General features: G+C 41.8%; 1 protein-coding gene across 1 annotated transcript; it reads left to right on the top strand.

Annotated features, from left to right (window-relative positions):
* The first annotated feature begins 400 nt into the window (after window positions 1-400).
* LOC139833760 (uncharacterized) lies at window positions 401-874 on the top strand. The gene has a single exon (XM_071824103.1). It carries the CDS (start codon window positions 401-403, stop codon window positions 872-874), a length of 474 nt encoding a protein of 157 aa, XP_071680204.1.
* Window positions 875-18,949: the final 18,075 nt, after the last annotated feature.

Raw genomic sequence — 18,949 nt, 5'->3', positions numbered from 1 at the left:
ACTTGTGAACAATAACTATTGAGTGCTGAACGCACTTAAACTCATACACATATACATATGATAACTAAAGGGTTAAGACACTACTGATCAACACCAATCATATTTCACAAAGCACAAATAATCCAGCAACACGTACTTAATCAATGAACCGAAATATGTAACATCAGTACAACTAACATAAACCATCTACTCGTCGACTTCTGTGTCATCGATCATGGCCAGGGCAGCTTAGTGCTCTTTGCGCTTCTAAACCACCTTAGAGCAAGAATAGTCAAAGATGACCACCCTGGACACATATGACTTCACCAGCTTGAATGTAAGGAAGTAGTATATCATCATTTGGTTCAACTTGATCTACCGCGATGAGGATAATAACAACGGGCACCTAGACCGCCGGATGATGGGCAGGTTTCGGCGTTTCCTCAATGACTGCGAGCTGAAGGAGGTGTACTTGCATGGGAGAGGCTACACGTGGTCGAACGAGCGCGAGACCCCGACACTAGTCAAGCTGGACAGGGTGTTTGTCACCATCGGGTGGGAGGAGCTTCACAACAGCTGCTCATTGCGTTGTTTGGTGACGGTTCTGGCGGATCACTGTCTCCTCCTCCTCGACTGCACTACTCAGTCGGTGGGTCAGAAACGGTTCCAGTTTGAACGTTTCTGGGTGAAACTCGATGGGTTCAGCGATGTGGTGCAGTCCGCCTGGGCTGTGATTGACGGCGATCCGGATCCCTTCCGGCGACTCAACACAAAGCTGAAGCGTACGGCACGCAGCCTCATGAGCTGGAGGGACAAGAAGGTTGGGGATGTAAAACTGCAGCTGATGACAGCGTGGGAAGTGGTGTTGAGGCTGGATGTCGCCATGGAATCATGAACACTGTCTCTGAACGAGCGTCGACTCTAGGCCCACCTTAAACGCGCCTATTTGGGGTTGGCTTCCCTCGAGCGCACGATGGCCCGCCAACGGGCCAAGATTGCATGGCTGAGGGAAGGGGATGCAAACAAGGCCTTCTTCCACCAACATGCAGCCTACCGTCGTCAAAAGAACGTTATCCATAGCCTCCAGGTCGAGGGCGCAGTTATCTCAGACCATGCTGCCATGGCGGAGGCTTCTTTCACGCACTTTGAGGGTCTCCTAGGCACTCCTGTGGACCGTCAATACTCGCTGGATCTGGACTTCCTGGGAACGCACCCAGTGGACCTATCCGAGCTTGAGGCTGCGTTCACGGAGGACGAGATCTGGGAGGTTGTTAGGCGGTTGCCCCATGGCAAAGCACCGGGCCCAGACGGGTTCACGACTGAGTTCCTCCAAAGTTGTTGGGGGATAGTGAAAGAGGATTTTATGCCAGCTTTCAATAAGTTGTTCACGTTGTGCGGGCGCGGATTCCAGGGCCTGAATCAGGCTCTGATGATACTGCTGCCCAGCGCCCGGATGCGGCGGCGCTGGGTGACTACCGACCGATCAACCTGATACATATCTTTGCCAAGCTGGTGGCGAAAACTTTGGCGTCTCGCCTGACCCCTCGGATGGAGTCACTGGTGGATTGCAACCAATGTGCTTTCATTCGCAAACGGTGCATCCACGACAACTTCATGTTGCTTCAGCAGACGGCTAGGTTCCTCCATCTGATGAAGGAGCCACGGGTGATTCTCAAGTTGGACATAGCGCGGGCCTTCGACTCCATCTCATGGGGATTCCTTGTTGAGATCCTCCGTAAGATGGGGTTTAGACCGAGGTTCTGTGAGTTGGTGGCCATTCTACTGTCCACGGCAAGCACTATGGTGATGCTCAATGGAGAGCCAGACCCCCCCCCTATCTAGCATTGGAGGGGCCTGAGACAGGTTGATCCGTTGTCGCCTTCGGTGTTCATGCTAGCCATGAATGATACGCGTAGAGCACACGCCCGTTGGGAACCCCAAGTGAAAGGTGTGATGCGTACAGCAGCAAGTTTCCCTCAGTAAGAAACCAAGGTTTATCGAACGGGTAGGAGTCAAGGAACACGTGAAGGTCGTTGGTGACGGAGTGTAGTGCGGCGCAACACCAGGGATTCCGGCGCCAACGTGGAACCTGCACAACACAATCAAAATACTTTGCCCCAACGTAACAGTGAGGTTGTCAATCTCACCGGCTTGCTGTAAACAAAGGATTAAATGTATAGTGTGGATGATGATGTTTGTTTGCGAAGAACAGTAAGAACAAGTATTGCAGTAGATTGTATTTCAGATGTAAAAGAATGGACCGGGGTCCACAGTTCACTAGTGGTGTCTCTCCAATAAGAAATAGCAAGTTGGGTGAACAAATTACAGTTGGGCAATTGACAAATAAAGAGGGCATAACAATGCACATACATATCATGATGACTACTATGAGATTTAATCAAGGCATTACGACAAAGTACATAGACCGCTATCCAGCATGCATCTATGCCTAAAAAGTCCATCTTCGGGTTAGCATCCGCACCCCTTCCAGTATTAAGTTGCAAACAACAGACAATTGCATTAAGTATGGTGCGTAATGTAATCAATACAAATATCTTTAGACAAAGCATCGATGTTTTATCCCTAGTGGCAACAGCACATCCACAACCTTAGAACTTTCTGTCACTGCCCCAGATTCAATGGAGGCATGAACCCACTATTGAGCATAAATACTCCCTCTTGGAGTCACAAGTATCAACTTGGCCAGAGCCTCTACTAGCAACGGAGAGCATGCAAGAACATAAAAAACACATATATGATAGATTGATAATCAACTTGACATAGTATTCCATATTCATCGGATCCCAACAAACATAACATGTAGATAGATGATCTTGATCATGATAGGCAGCTCACAAGATCTAACATGATAGCACAATGAGGAGAAGACAACCATCTAGCTACTGCTATGGACCCATAGTCCAAGGATGAACTACTCACACATCAATCCGGAGACGATCATGGTGATGAAGAGTCCTCCAGGAGATGATTCCCCTCTCCGGCAGGGTGCCGGAGGCGATCTCCTGAATCCCCCGAGATGGGATTGGCGGCGGCTGCGTCTCTGGAAGGTTTTCCGTATCGTGGCTCTCGGTACAGGGGTTTTCGCGATAGAGGCTATAAGTAGGCGGAAGGGTAGGGTTGGAGGCGTCATGAGGGGCCCACACACTAGGGCGGCGCGGGCCCCTCCTTGGCCGCGCTGCCTTGGTGTGTCGCCACCTCGTGGCCCCACTTCGTATCCTCTTCGGTCTTCTGGAAGCTCCGTGAAAAAATAAGACCCTGGGCGTTGATTTCGTCCAATTCCGAGAATATTTTCTTTGTAGGATTTCTGAAACCAAAAACAGCAGAAAACAACAACTGGCTCTTCGGCATCTCGTCAATAGGTTAGTGCCGGAAAATGCATATAAATGATGTAAAGTGTGTATAAAACATGTGAGTATCATCATAAAAGTAGCATGGAACATAAGAAATTATAGATACGTTTGAGACGTATCAAGCATCCCCAAGCTTAGTTCCTACTCGCCCTCGAGTAGGTAAACGATAACAAAGATAATTTCTAAAGTGACATGCTATCATAATCTTGATCAATACTATTGTAAAGCACATGAGATGAATGCAGTGATTCGAAGCAATGGTAAAGACAATGATTAAACTACTGAATCATATAACAAAGACTTTTCATGAATAGTACTTTCAAGACAAGCATCAATAAGTCTTGCATAAGAGTTAACTCATAAAGCAATAGATTCATAGTAGAAAGCTTTGAAGCAACACAAAGGAAGACATAAGTTTCAGCGGTTGCTTTCAACTTCAACATGTATATCTCATGGATAATTGTCAACACAAAGTAATATGATGAATGCAAATAAGCAAGTATGTAGGAATCAATGCACACAGTTGACACAAGTGTTTGCTTCTAAGATAGAAAGAAGTAGGTAAACTGACTCAACATAAAGTAGAAGAAAGGCCCTTCGCAGAGGGAAGCATGGATTACTATTTCTGTGCTAGAGCTTTTATTTTGAAAACATAGAAACAATTTTGTCAACGGTACTTATAAAGCATATGTGTTATGCATAAGACATCCTATAAGTTGCAAGCCTCATGCATAGATTACCATTAGTGCTCGCACCTTATCCTAATTAGCTTGGATTTACATGGATTATCATTGCATAACATATGTTTCAACCAAGTGTCACAAAGGGGTACCTCTATGCCGCCTGTACAAAGGTCTAAGGAGAAGGTTCACATTGGATTTCTTGCTTTTGATTATTCTCAACTTAGACATCCATACCGGGACAACATAGAAAATAGATAATGGACTCCTCTTTAATGCATAAGCATTCAACAACAAATAATATTCTCATAAGAGATTGAGGATTAGTGTCCAAACTGAAACTTTCACCATGATTCATGGCTTTAGTTAGCGGCCCAATGTTCTTCTCTAACAATATGCATACTCAAACCATTGGATCATGATAAATCACCCTTACTTAAGACAAGACGAACATGCATAGAAACTCACATGATATTCAACAAAGGTGTAATAGTTGATGGCGTCCCCAGAAACATGGTTACCGCTCAACAAGCAACTTATAAGAAATAAGATACATAAGCTACATATTCAATACCACAATAGTTTTTAAGCTATTTTCCCATGAGCTATATATTGCAGAGACAAAGAATGAAAGTTTAAAGGTAGCACTCAAGTAATTTACTTTGGAATGGCAGAGAAATACCATGTAGTAGGTAGGTATGGTGGACACAAATGGCATAGTTTTTGGCTCAAGGATTTTGGATGCACGAGAAGTATTCCCTCTCAATACAAGGCTTAGGCTAGCAAGGTTATTTGAAGCAAACTCAAGTATGAACCGGTACAGCAAAACTTACATAAGAACATATTGCAAGCATTATAAGACTCTACATTATCTTCCTTGTTGTTCAAACACCTCACCAGAAAATATCTAGACTCTAGAGAGACCAATCATGCAAACCAAATTTTAACAAGCTCTATGTAGTTCTTCATTAATAGGTGCAAAGTACATGATGCAAGAGCTTAAACATGATCTATATGAGCACAACAATTGCCAAGTATCAAATTATTTAAGACATTATACCAATTACCACATGAAGCATTTTCCGTTTCCAACCATATAACAATAAGTGCTGTAGCTTCCAACTTTTGTCATGAACATTAAAAGTAAAACGAAGAACACAAGTGTTCAAATGAAAAAGCGGAGCGTGTCTCTCTTCCACACATGGATTGCTAGGATCCGAATTTATTCAAAGAATGAAAATAACAAAGCGAAAATAAAACACACAGACGCTCCAAGTAAAGCACATAAGATGTGACGGAATAAAAATATAGTTTCACTAGAGGTGACCTGATAAGTTGTCGATGAAGAAGGGATGCCTTGGGCATCCCCAAGCTTAGATGCTTGAGTCTTCTTAAAATATGCAGGGATGAACCACGGGGGCATCCCCAAGCTTAGACTTTTCACTCTTCTTGATCATATTGTATCATCCTCCTCTCTTGACCCTTGAAAACTTCCTCCACACCAAACTCAAAACAAACTCATTAGAGGGTTAGTGCATAATTCAAAATTCACATATTCAGAGGTGACATAATCATTCTTAACACTTCTGGACATTGCACAAAGCTACTGAAAGTTAATGGAACAAAGAAATCCATCAAACATAGCAAAACATGCAATGCGAAATAAAAGGCAGAATCTGTCAAAACAGAACAGTCCGTAAAGATGAATTTTTATGGGCACTTAACTTGCTCAGATGAAAAAGCTCAAATTTAATGAAAGTTGCGTACATATCTGAGGATCACGCACGTAAATTGGCAGATTTTTCTGAGTTATCTACGGACGGGGCTGCTCAATTTTGTGACAGTAAGAAATTTGTTTCTGTGCAGTAATCCAAATCTAGTATCAACCCTACTATCAAAGACTTTACTTGGCACAACAATGCAATAAAATAAAGATAAGGAGAGGTTGCTACAGTAGTAACAACTTCCAAGACTCAAATATAAAACAAAAGTGCAGAAGTAAAATAATGGGTTGTCTCCCATAAGCGCTTTTCTTTAACGCCTTTCAGCTAGGCGCAGAAAGTGTGAATCAAGTATTATCGAGAGATGAAGCATTAACATCATTACCAGGGGCGTTGGGAGTTTCCTCAACAATGCATTGTATCTGGTCTATGTAAGTAACTCCTCTTTGTATGCTTTTAGGCTTACTATTTTCATCAAACAAATTTTCAGGAACAAGCCAAACATAGTTATTTTCTAGAGCTTCATGCATTCCTAGGAGCTTACTAGGTATCGGTACTTTAATATCCCCACCATCATTGACATTATTAGTGTACTTTATTCTATCCATGTCCATATTTTCAAGTGTTCTTGCAAAATCGGTGAACAAACCAAGCCTCTTATGCTTAATAAAAACTTTTCTAGCTTCTTTAGCTATATCTTCAAATTCTCTAAGGACTTTTAATACAAAATCTCTCTTTTCTCCCATCTCCATATCAGAAAGTGTAAGAAACATATGTTGCATTATGGGATTGAGATTAACAAATCTAGTTTCCAACATGTGTACTAAACAGGCAGAAGCACTTTCATAAGTAGGAACAGCTTTTACCAAGGGTATATCTTCAAAATCTTCATCCATACTAACATGGGTGAAAAATGCTTCTATATTATCTCTTCCAATGATAGACCCTCGTCCTACCGGTATATCTTTCAGAGTGAACTTAGGAGGAAACATGATGAAATAAAATAAAGTAATGCAAGTAACTAAATTTTTTGTGTTTTTAATATTGAGAACGCAAACAAGATAGTAAATAAAGTAAAGCAAGTAACTAATTTTTTGTGTTTTTGATATAGAGAACAAACAAAGCAGTAAATAAAATAAAGTAAAGCAAGACAAAAACAAAGTAAAGAGATTGGATGTGGGAGACTCCCCTTGCAGCGTGTCTTGATCTCTCCGGTGATGCTGTCCAGGACTGGCGCGTAGTTGACGAGGGAGGAAATGGTGTAGCTTTCCTTCGTTCCCCGGCAACGGCGCCAGAAAATAGCTTGATGTCTACACACACTCCTTTTCCTGTAGACAGTGTTGGGCCTCCAAGAGCAGAGGTTTGTAGAACAGCAGCAAGTTTTCCCTTAAGTGGATCACCCAAGGTTTATCGAACTCAGGGAGGAAGAGGTCAAAGATATCCCTCTCATGCAACCCTGCAACCACAAAGCAAGAAGTCTCTTGTGTCCCCAACACACCTAATACACTTGTCAGATGTATAGGTGCACTAGTTCGGCGAAGAGATAGTGAAATACAGGTGGTATGAATAAATATGAGCAGTAGTAACGACACCAGAAAATAGCTTGCTGCTACAACTGGCGTGTGGTTGATGGTGGTAATATTGCAGGCAGTACAGATGCAGTAAAACAGTAAACAAGCAGTGATTTCAGTATTTGGGAACAAGGCCTAGGGATCTTACTTTCACTAGTGGACACTCTCAACATTGATCACATAACAGAATAGATAAATGATATACTCTACACTCTCTTGTTGGATGATGAACACCACTAATTGTGTAGGATTACACGAACCCTCAATGCCGGAGTTAACAAGCTCCACAATATTTGATATTCATGTTTAAATAACCTTAGAGTGCACGATAGATCAACACAACTAAACCAAGTACTAACATAGCATGCACACTGTCACCTTCACACTATGAAAGGAGGAATAGATCACATCAATACTATCATAGCAATAGTTAACTTCATAATCTACAAGAGATTACAATCATAACCTACGCCAAGTACTACACGACGCACACACTGTCACCATTACACCGTGGAGGAGGAATAGAGTACTTTAATAACATCACCAGAGTAACACATAGATAAATAGTGATACAAAGCACATTGCAATCATAAAGGGATATAAATAAGCACTTTACTATGCTATTCATAACAGTGAATAGGTATTCTGTGAAATATAGCCTAAGAGACCCACACGGTGCATACACCGTCACCTTTACACACGTGGGACAAGGAGTCTCCGGAGATCACATAAGTAAAATTCACTTGACTAGCATAACGACATCTAGATTACAAGCATCATCATATGAATCTCAATCATGTAAGGCAGCTCATGAGATTATTGTATTGAAGTACATAGGGAGAGAGATGAACCACATAGCTACCGGTACAGCCCTTAGCCTCGATGGAGAACTACTCCCTCCTCATGGGAGACAGCAGCGTTGATGGAGATGGCGGTGATGTCGATGGAGGAGCCTTCCGGGGGCACTTCCCCGTCCCGGCGGCGTGCCGGAACAGAGAGTCCTGTCCCCCAGATCTTGGCTTCGCGATGGCGGCGGCTCTGGAAGGTTTCTCGTACCGTGACTTTTCCGTATCGAAGATTTAGGTCAGGGACCTTTAAATAGGTGAAGAGGCGGAGTCGGAGGGTCGACGAGGTGGCGACACAATAGGGGGGCGCAGCCCCCCCCCTCTGGCTGCGCCAGGGTGGCGTGTGGGGCCCCCAGGGCTCCCCTCTGGCGGCTCTCGGGTGTTCTGGAAGCTTCGTGGGATTTTAAGATCTTGGGCGTTGATTTCGTCCAATTCCGAGAATATTTCCTTACTAGGATTTCTGAAACCAAAAACAGCAGAAAACAGGAACTGGCACTTCGGCATCTCGTCAATAGGTTAGTTCCGGAAAACGCATAAAATCATCATAAAGTGTGAACAAAACATGTAGGTATTGTCATAAAACAAGCATGGAACATAAGAAATTATAGATACGTTGGAGACGTATCAGCATCCCCAAGCTTAGTTCCTACTCGTCCTCGAGTAGGTAAACGATAACAGAGATAATTTCTGAAGTGACATGCTACCAACATGATCTTAATCATACTATTGTAAAGTGATGCGTGTGGTTGGCACGTCCGTTGGGAACCCCAAGAGGAAGGTGTGATGCGCACAGCGGCAAGTTTCCCTCAGTAAGAAACCAAGGTTTAATCGGACCAGTAGGAGTCAAGAAGCACGTTGAAGGTTGATGGCGGCGGGATGTAGTGCGGCGCAACACCAGGGATTCCGACGCCAGCGTGGAACCTGCACAACACAACCAAAGTACTTTGCCCCAACGAAACAGTGAGGTTGTCAATCTCACCGGCTTGCTGTAACAAAGGATTAACCGTATTGTGTGGAAGATGATTGTTTGCAGAAAACAGTAGAACAAGTATTGCAGTAGATTGTATTTCAGTAAAGAGAATTGGACCGGGGTCCACAGTTCACTAGAGGTGTCTCTCCCATAAGACGAATAGCATGTTGGGTGAACAAATTACAGTTGGGCAATTGACAAATAAAGAGAGCATGACCATGCACATACATATCATGATGAGTATAGTGAGATTTAATTGGGCATTACGACAAAGTACATAGACCGCCATCCAACTGCATCTATGCCTAAAAAGTCCACCTTCAGGTTATCATCCGAACCCCCTCCAGTATTAAGTTGCTAACAATAGACAATTGCATTAAGTATTGCGCGTAATGTAACTAGTGACTACATCCTTGAACATAGCACTAATGTTTTATCCCTAGTGGCAACAGCACATCCATAACCTTAGAGGTTCTTGTCACCCCTCCAGATTCACGGAGACATGAACCCACTATCGAGCATAAATACTCCCTCTTGGAGTTACTAGCATCAACTTGGCCAGAGCATCTACTAATAACGGAGAGCATGCAAGATCATAAACAACACATGGATATAACTTTGATAATCAACATAACAAGTATTCTCTATTCATCGGATCCCAACAAACGCAACATATAGAATTACAGATAGATGATCTTGATCATGTTAGGCAGCTCACAAGATCCGACAATGATAGCACAATGGGGAGAAGACAACCATCTAGCTACTGCTATGGACCCATAGTCCAGGGGTAGACTACTCACACATCACACCGGAGGCGACCATGGCGGCGTAGAGTCCTCCGGGAGATGATTCCCCTCTCCGGTAGGGTGCCGGAGGCGATCTCCTGGATCCCCCGAGATGGGATCGGCGTTGGCGGCGTCTCTGGAAGGTTTTCCGTATCGTGGCTCTCGGTACTGGGGGTTTCGTCACGGAGGCTATTTGTAGGCGGAAGGGCAGGTCAAGAGGCGGCACGGGGGCCCCACACCATAGGGCCGCGCGGCCAAGGGGGCCGCGCCGCCTAGGGTGTGGCCCCCTCGTGGCCCCTCTTCGTCTCTCCTTCGGACTTCGGAAGCTTCGTGGAAAAATAGGCCCTCGGGCTTTGATTTCGTCCAATTCCGAGAATATTTCCTTACTAGGATTTCTGAAACCAAAAACAGCAGAAAATAGCAAATCGGCACTTCGGCATCTTGTTAATAGGTTAGTTCCAGAAAATGCACGAATATGACATAAAGTGTGCATAAAACATGTAGATAACATCAATAATGTGGCATGGAACATAAGAAATTATCGATATGTCGGAGACGTATCAGCATCCCCAAGCTTAGTTCTGCTCGTCCCGAGCGAGTAAAACGATAACACGAGATAATTTCGGAGTGACATGCCATCATAATCTTGATCATACTATTTGTAAAGCATATGTAGTGAATGCAGCGATCAAAACAATGTATATGACATGAGTAAACAAGTGAATCATAAAGCAAAGACTTTTCATGAATAGCACTTCAAGACAAGCATCAATTAAGTCTTGCATAAGAGTTAACTCATAAAGCAATAATTCAAAGTAAAGGCATTGAAGCAACACAAAAGAAGATTAAGTTTCAGCGGTTGCTTTCAACTTGTAACATGTATATCTCATGGATATTGTCAACATAGAGTAATATAATAAGTGCAATAAGCAAGTATGTAGGAATCAATGCACAGTTCACACAAGTGTTTGCTTCTTGAGGTGGAGAGAAATAGGTGAACTGACTCAACATTGAAAGTAAAAGAATGGTCCTCCATAGAGGAAAAGCATCGATTGCTATATTTGTGCTAGAGCTTTGATTTTGAAAACATGAAACAATTTTGTCAACGGTAGTAATAAAGCATATGCATCATGTAAATTATATCTTATAAGTTGCAAGCCTCATGCATAGTGTACTAATAGTGCCCGCACCTTGTCCTAATTAGCTTGGACTACCGGATCATCACAATGCACTGTTTTTACCAAGTGTCACAAAGGGGTACCTCTATGCCGCCTGTACAAAGGTCTAAGGAGAAAGCTCGCATTGGATTTCTCGCTATTGATTATTCTTCAACTTAGACATCCATACCGGGACAACATAGACAACAGATAATGGACTCCTCTTTTATGCATAAGCATGTAACAACAATTAATAAATTTCTCATTTGAGATTTGAGGATATATGTCCAAAACTGAAACTTCCACCATGGATCATGGCTTTAGTTAGCGGCCCAATGTTCTTCTCTAACATATGCATGCTTAACCATATGGTGGTAGATCTCTCTTACTTCAGACAAGACGGACATGCATAGCAACTCACATGAAATTCAACAATGAATAGTTGATGGCGTCCCCAGTGAACATGGTTATCGCACAACAAGCAACTTAATAAGAGATAAAGTGCATAATTACATATTCAATACCACAATAGTTTTTAAGCTATTTGTCCCATGAGCTATATATTGCAAAGGTGATGATGGAATCTTAAAGGTAGCACTCAAGCAATTTACTTTGGAATGGCGGAAAATACCATGTAGTAGGTAGGTATGGTGGACACAAATGGCATAGTGGTTGGCTCAAGTATTTTGGATGCATGAGAAGTATTCCCTCTCGATACAAGGTTTAGGCTAGCAAGGCTTATTTGAAACAAACACAAGGATGAACCGGTGCAGCAAAACTCACATAAAAGACATATTGAAAACATTATAAGACTCTACACCGTCTTCCTTGTTGTTCAAACTCAATACTAGAAATTATCTAGACCTTAGAGAAACCAAATATGCAAACCAAATTTTAGCATGCTCTATGTATTTCTTCATTAATGGGTGCAAAGCATATGATGCAAGAGCTTAATCATGAGCACAACAATTGCCAAGTATCACATTACCCAAGACATTAATAGCAATTACTACATGTATCATTTTCCAATTCCAACGATATAACAATTTAACGAAGAAGAAACTTCGCCATGAATACTATGAGTAGAAACCAAGGACATACTTGTCCATATGCTACAACGGAGCGTGTCTCTCTCCCATAAAGTGAATGCTAGGATCCATTTTATTCAAACATAACAAAAAACAAAAACAAACCGACGCTCCAAGCAAAGCACATAAGATGTGATGGAATAAAAATATAGTTTCAGGGGAGGAACCTGATAATGTTGTCGATGAAGAAGGGGATGCCTTGGGCATCCCCAAGCTTAGACGCTTGAGTCTTCTTAATATATGCAGGGGTGAACCACCGGGGCATCCCCAAGCTTAGAGCTTTCACTCTCCTTGATCATGTTGCATCATACTCCTCTCTTGATCCTTGAAAACTTCCTCCACACCAAACTCGAAACAACTCATTAGAGGGTTAGTGCACAATATAAATTGATATATTCAGAGGTGACACAATCATTCTTAACACTTCTGGACATTGCATAATGCTACTGGACATTAGTGGATCAAAGAAATTCATCCAACATAGCAAAAGAGGCAATGCGAAATAAAAGGCAGAATCTGTCAAAACAGAACAGTTCGTATTGACTAATTTTAAAATGGCACCAGACTTGCTCAAATGAAAATGCTCAAATTTAATGAAAGTTGCGTACATATCTGAGGATCATGCACGTAAATTGGCTTAATTTTCTGAGCTACCTACAGGGAGGTGGACCCATATTCGTGACAGCAAAGAAATCTGGAACTGTGCAGTAATCCAAATCTAGTACTTACTTTTCTATCAACGGCTTAACTTGGCACAACAAAACACAAAACTAAGATAAGGAGAGGTTGATACAGTAGTAAACAACTTCCAAGACACAAAATAAAAACAAAGTACTGTAGGTAAAAACATGGGTTGTCTCCCATAAGCGCTTTGCTTTAACGCCTTTCAGCTAGGCACAGAAAGTGTGCATCAAGTATTATCAAGAGACGAAGTGTCAACATCATAATTTGTTCTCATAATAGAATCAAAAGGTACCTTCATTCTCTTTCTAGGGAAGTGTTCCATACCTTTCTTGAGAGGAAATTGATATTTTATATTACCTTCCTTCATATCAATAATAGCACCAACAGTTCGAAGAAAAGGTCTTCCCAATATAATGGGACAAGATGCATTGCATTCAATATCCAAGACAACAAAATCAACGGGGACAAGGTTATTGTTAACGGTAATGCGAACATTATCAACTTTCCCCAAAGGTTTCTTTGTAGAATGATCAGCAAGATTAACATCCAAATAACAATTTTTCAGCGGTGGCAAGTCAAGCATATTATAAATTTTCTTAGGCATAACAGAAATACTTGCACCAAGATCACATAAAGCATTACAATCAAAATCTTTAACCTTCATCTTAATGATGGGCTCCCAACCATCCTCTAGCTTTTTAGGAATAGAGGCTTTACGCTCTAGTTTCTCTTCTCTAGCTTTTATGAGAGCATTTGTAATATGATGTGTGAAAGCCAAATTTATAGCACTAGCATTAGGACTTTTAGCAAGTTTTTGCAAGAACTTTATAACTTCAGAGATATGGCAATCATCAAAATTCAAACCATTATAATCTAAAGCAATGGGATCATCATCCCCAATGTTGGAAAAAATTTCAGCAGCTTTATCACGAGCGATTTCAGCGATTTTAGCAGTTTCAGGCAGTTTCTCGCGTTTTGCATTAGAAGTGGAAACATTGCTAACACCAATTCTTTTATTAGTATTAGTAGGAGGTGCAGCAACATGTGTAGCATTAGCATTACTAGTGGTGGTAATAGTCCAAACTTTAGCTACATTCTTCTCTTTAGCTAGTTTTTCATTTTCTTCTCTATCCCACCTAGCACGCAGTTCAGCCATTAATCTTATATTCTCATTAATTCTAACTTGGATGGCATTTGCTGTAGTAGTAATTTTATCATCTAAATCCTCAGGTTTAGCAGCCATTTTATTAATTAAAGAAGATTGTGATGCAGACATATATGAGATTCGGGTTTCAGCATTAGCAAGTTTAGTTTGCAACCCCGAGATCTCCCTATTCAAATTTTCAAGTTGATTCCCTATATTCTTCAACAAGGTAGATTGCTCATTCATAGTTTTAGTAAACAATTTATTTTGCTCATATTGTGATTGCATAAAGCTCTTAGTGGATCTTTCAATTTCTAGCATCTTTTCTTCATTAGATGAAGCATATCTACCATAAGAATTACCATTAGCAGGGTATGGCCTAGAATCATTGTGATTGTTATTTTTAATGAAATTCACATCAACATATTCTTTTTGAGCAACTAATGACGCTAACGGAACATTATTAGAATTAACATTAGGCCTACCATTCACAAGCATAGACATAATAGCATCAATCTTATCACTCAAGGAAGAGGTTTCTTCGACAGAATTTACCTTCTTACCTTGTGGAGCTCTTTCCGTGTGCCATTCAGAGTAGTTGATCATCATATTATCAAGAAGCTTTGTTGCTTCACCAAGAGTGATGGACATAAAGGTACCTCCAGCAGCTGAATCCAATAAATTCCGTGAAGAAAAATTTAGTCCTGCATAGAAGGTTTGGATGATCATCCAAGTAGTCAGTCCATGGGTTGGGCAATTTTTAACCAGAGATTTCATTCTTTCCCAAGCTTGAGCAACATGTTCAGTATCTAATTGTTTAAAATTCATTATGCTACTCCTCAAAGATATAATTTTAGCAGGGGGATAATATCTACCAACAAAAGCATCCTTGCATTTAGTCCATGAATCAATACTATTCTTAGGCAGAGATAGCAACCAATCTTTAGCTCTTCCTCTTAATGAGAAAGGGAACAATTTTAGTTTAATAATATCACCATCTACATCTTTATATTTTTGCATTTCACATAGTTCAACAAAATTATTAAGATGGGCAGCAGCATCATCAGAACTAACACCAGAAAATTGCTCTTGCATAACAAGATTCAGTAAAGCAGGTTTAATTTCAAAGAATTCTGCTGTAGTAGCAGGTGGAGCAATAGGTGTGCATAAGAAATCATTATTATTTGTGGTTGTAAAGTCGCACAACTTAGTATTTTCAGGGTTGGCCATTTTAGCAACAGTAAATAAAGCAAACTAGATAAAGTAAATGCAAGTAACTAATTTTTTTGTGTTTTGATATAGCAAACAAGATAGCAAACAAAGTAAAACTAGCAACTAATTTTTTTGTATTTTGATTTAGTGCAGCAAACAAAGTAGTAAATAAAACTAAGCAAGACAAAAACAAAGTAAAGAGATTGAGAAGTGGAGACTCCCCTTGCAGCGTGTCTTGATCTCCCCGGCAACGGCGCCAGAAATTTGCTTGATGCGTGTGGTTGGCACGTCCGTTGGGAACCCCAAGAGGAAGGTGTGATGCGCACAGCGGCAAGTTTCCCTCAGTAAGAAACCAAGGTTTAATCGGACCAGTAGGAGTCAAGAAGCACGTTGAAGGTTGATGGCGGCGGGATGTAGTGCGGCGCAACACCAGGGATTCCGGCGCCAGCGTGGAACCTGCACAACACAACCAAAGTACTTTGCCCCAACGAAACAGTGAGGTTGTCAATCTCACCGGCTTGCTGTAACAAAGGATTAACCGTATTGTGTGGAAGATGATTGTTTGCAGAAAACAGTAGAACAAGTATTGCAGTAGATTGTATTTCAGTAAAGAGAATTGGACCGGGGTCCACAGTTCACTAGAGGTGTCTCTCCCATAAGACGAACAGCATGTTGGGTGAACAAATTACAGTTGGGCAATTGACAAATAAAGAGAGCATGACCATGCACATACATATCATGATGAGTATAGTGAGATTTAATTGGGCATTACGACAAAGTACATAGACCGCCATCCAACTGCATCTATGCCTAAAAAGTCCACCTTCAGGTTATCATCCGAACCCCCTCCAGTATTAAGTTGCTAACAACAGACAATTGCATTAAGTATTGCGCGTAATGTAACTAGTGACTACATCCTTGAACATAGCACTAATGTTTTATCCCTAGTGGCAACAGCACATCCATAACCTTAGAGGTTCTTGTCACCCCTCCAGATTCACGGAGACATGAACCCACTATCGAGCATAAATACTCCCTCTTGGAGTTACTAGCATCAACTTGGCCAGAGCATCTACTAATAACGGAGAGCATGCAAGATCATAAACAACACATGGATATAACTTTGATAATTGATGGCGTGTATTTCACACGTTCGTTGGGCAACCCCAAGAGGAAGGTATGATGCGCACAGCAGCAAGTTTTCCCTCAGAAAGAAACCAAGGTTTATCGAACCAGGAGGAGCCAAGAAGCACGTTGAAGGTTGATGGCGGCGGGATGTAGTGCGGCGCAACACCAGGGATTCCGGCGCCAACGTGGAACCTGCACAACACAACCAAAGTACTTTGCCCCAACGAAACAGTGAGGTTGTCAATCTCACCGGCTTGCTGTAACAAAGGATTAACCGTATTGTGTGGAAGATGATTGTTTGCAGAAAACAGTAGAACAAGTATTGCAGTAGATTGTATTTCAGTAAAGAGAATTGGACCGGGGTCCACAGTTCACTAGAGGTGTCTCTCCCATAAGACAAACAGCATGTTGGGTGAACAAATTACAGTTGGGCAATTGACAAATAAAGAGAGCATGACAATGCACATACATATCATGATGAGTATAGTGAGATTTAATTGGGCATTACGACAAAGTACATAGACCGCCATCCAACCGCATCTATGCCTAAAAAGTCCACCTTCAGGTTATCATCCGAACCCCCTCCAGTATTAAGTTGCAAAGCAACAGACAATTGCATTAAGTATGGTGCGTAATGTAATCAACAACTACATCCTTAGACATAGCATCAATGTTTTATCCCTAGTGGCAACAGCACAACACAACCTTAGAACTTTCGTCATCTGTCCCGGTGTCAATGCAGGCATGAACCCACTATCGAGCATAAGTACTCCCTCTTGGAGTTACAAGCATCTACTTGGCCAGAGCATCTACTAGTAACGGAAAGCATGCAAGATCATAAACAACACATAAGTATAACTTTGATAATCAACATAACAAGTATTCTCTATTCATCGGATCCCAACAAACGCAACATATAGAATTACAGATAGATGATCTTGATCATGTTAGGCAGCTCACAAGATCCGACAATGATAGCACAATGGGGAGAAGACAACCATCTAGCTACTGCTATGGACCCATAGTCCAGGGGTAGACTACTCACACATCACACCGGAGGCGACCATGGCGGCGTAGAGTCCTCCGGGAGATGATTCCCCTCTCCGGCAGGGTGCCGGAGGCGATCTCTGGATCCCCGAGATGGGATCGGCGGCGGCGGCGTCTGCGGAAGGTTTTCCGTATCGTGGCTCTCGGTACTGGTGGTTTCGTCACTGAGGCTATTTGTAGGCGGAAGGGCAGGTCAAGAGGAGGCACGGGTGCCCCACACCACAGGGCCGCGCGGCCAAGGGGGGCCGCGCCGCCCTAGGGTGTGGCCCCCTCGTCGCCCCTCTTCGTCTCTCCTTCGGACTTCTGGAAGCTTCGTGGAAAAATAGGCCCCTGGGCTTTGATTTCGTCCAATTCCGAGAATATTTCCTTACTAGGATTTCTGAAACCAAAAACAGCAGAAAACAGCAACTGGCACTTCGGCATCTTGTTAATAGGTTAGTTCCAGAAAATGCACGAATATGACATAAAGTGTGCATAAAACATGTAGATAACATCAATAATGTGGCATGGAACATAAGAAATTATCGATACGTCGGAGACGTATCAGCATCCCCAAGCTTAGTTCTGCTCGTCCCGAGCAGGTAAAACGATAACACAGATAATTTCTGGAGTGACATGCCATCATAATCTTGATCATACTATTTGTAAAGCATATGTAGTGAATGCATCGATCAAAACAATGTATATGACATGAGTAAACAAGTGAACCATAAAGCAAAGACTTTTCATGAATAGCACTTCAAGACAAGCATCAATTAAGTCTTGCATAAGAGTTAACTCATAAAGCAATAATTCAAAGTAAAGGCATTGAAACAACACAAAAGAAGATTAAGTTTCAGCGATTGCTTTCAACTTGTAACATGTATATCTCATGGATATTGTCAACATAGAGTAATATAATAAGTGCAATAAGCAAGTATGTAGGAATCAATGCACAGTTCACACAAGTGTTTGCTTCTTGAGGTGGAGAGAAATAGGTGAACTGACTCAACATTGAAAGTAAAAGAATGGTCCTCCATAGAGGAAAAGCATCGATTGCTATATTTGTGCTAGAGCTTTGATTTTGAAAACATGAAACAATTTTGTCAACGGTAGTAATAAAGCATATGCATCATGTAAATTATATCTTATAAGTTGCAAGCCTCATGCATAGTGTACTAATAGTGCCCGCACCTTGTCCTAATTAGCTTGGACTACCGGATCATCACAATGCATTGTTTTTACCAAGTGTCACAAAGGGGTACCTCTATGCCGCCTGTACAAAGGTCTAAGGAGAAAGCTCGCATTGGATTTCTCGCTATTGATTATTCTTCAACTTAGACATCCATACCGGGACAACATAGACAACAGATAATGGACTCCTCTTTTATGCATAAGCATATAACAACAATTAATAATTTTCTCATTTGAGATTTGAGGATTGTTGTCCAAAACTGAAACTTCCACCATGGATCATGGCTTTAGTTAGCTGTCCAATGTTCTTCTCTAACATATGCATGCTTAACCATAAGGTGGTAGATCTCTCTTACTTCAGACAAGACGGACATGCATAGCAACTCACATG

This window comes from Lolium perenne, chromosome 7, assembly GCF_019359855.2.
Source record: "Lolium perenne isolate Kyuss_39 chromosome 7, Kyuss_2.0, whole genome shotgun sequence".
Classification (NCBI taxonomy): Eukaryota; Viridiplantae; Streptophyta; class Magnoliopsida; order Poales; family Poaceae; genus Lolium; species Lolium perenne.
Note: the sequence above shows the minus strand (reverse complement) of the source record. Positions and strands in the feature narration are given on the sequence as shown.

Excerpts from the sequence above, each read along its gene's own strand:
- LOC139833760 (XM_071824103.1), top strand. The coding sequence starts at position 401 with ATGGGCAGGTTTCGGCGTTTCCTCAATGACTGCGAGCTGAAGGAGGTG.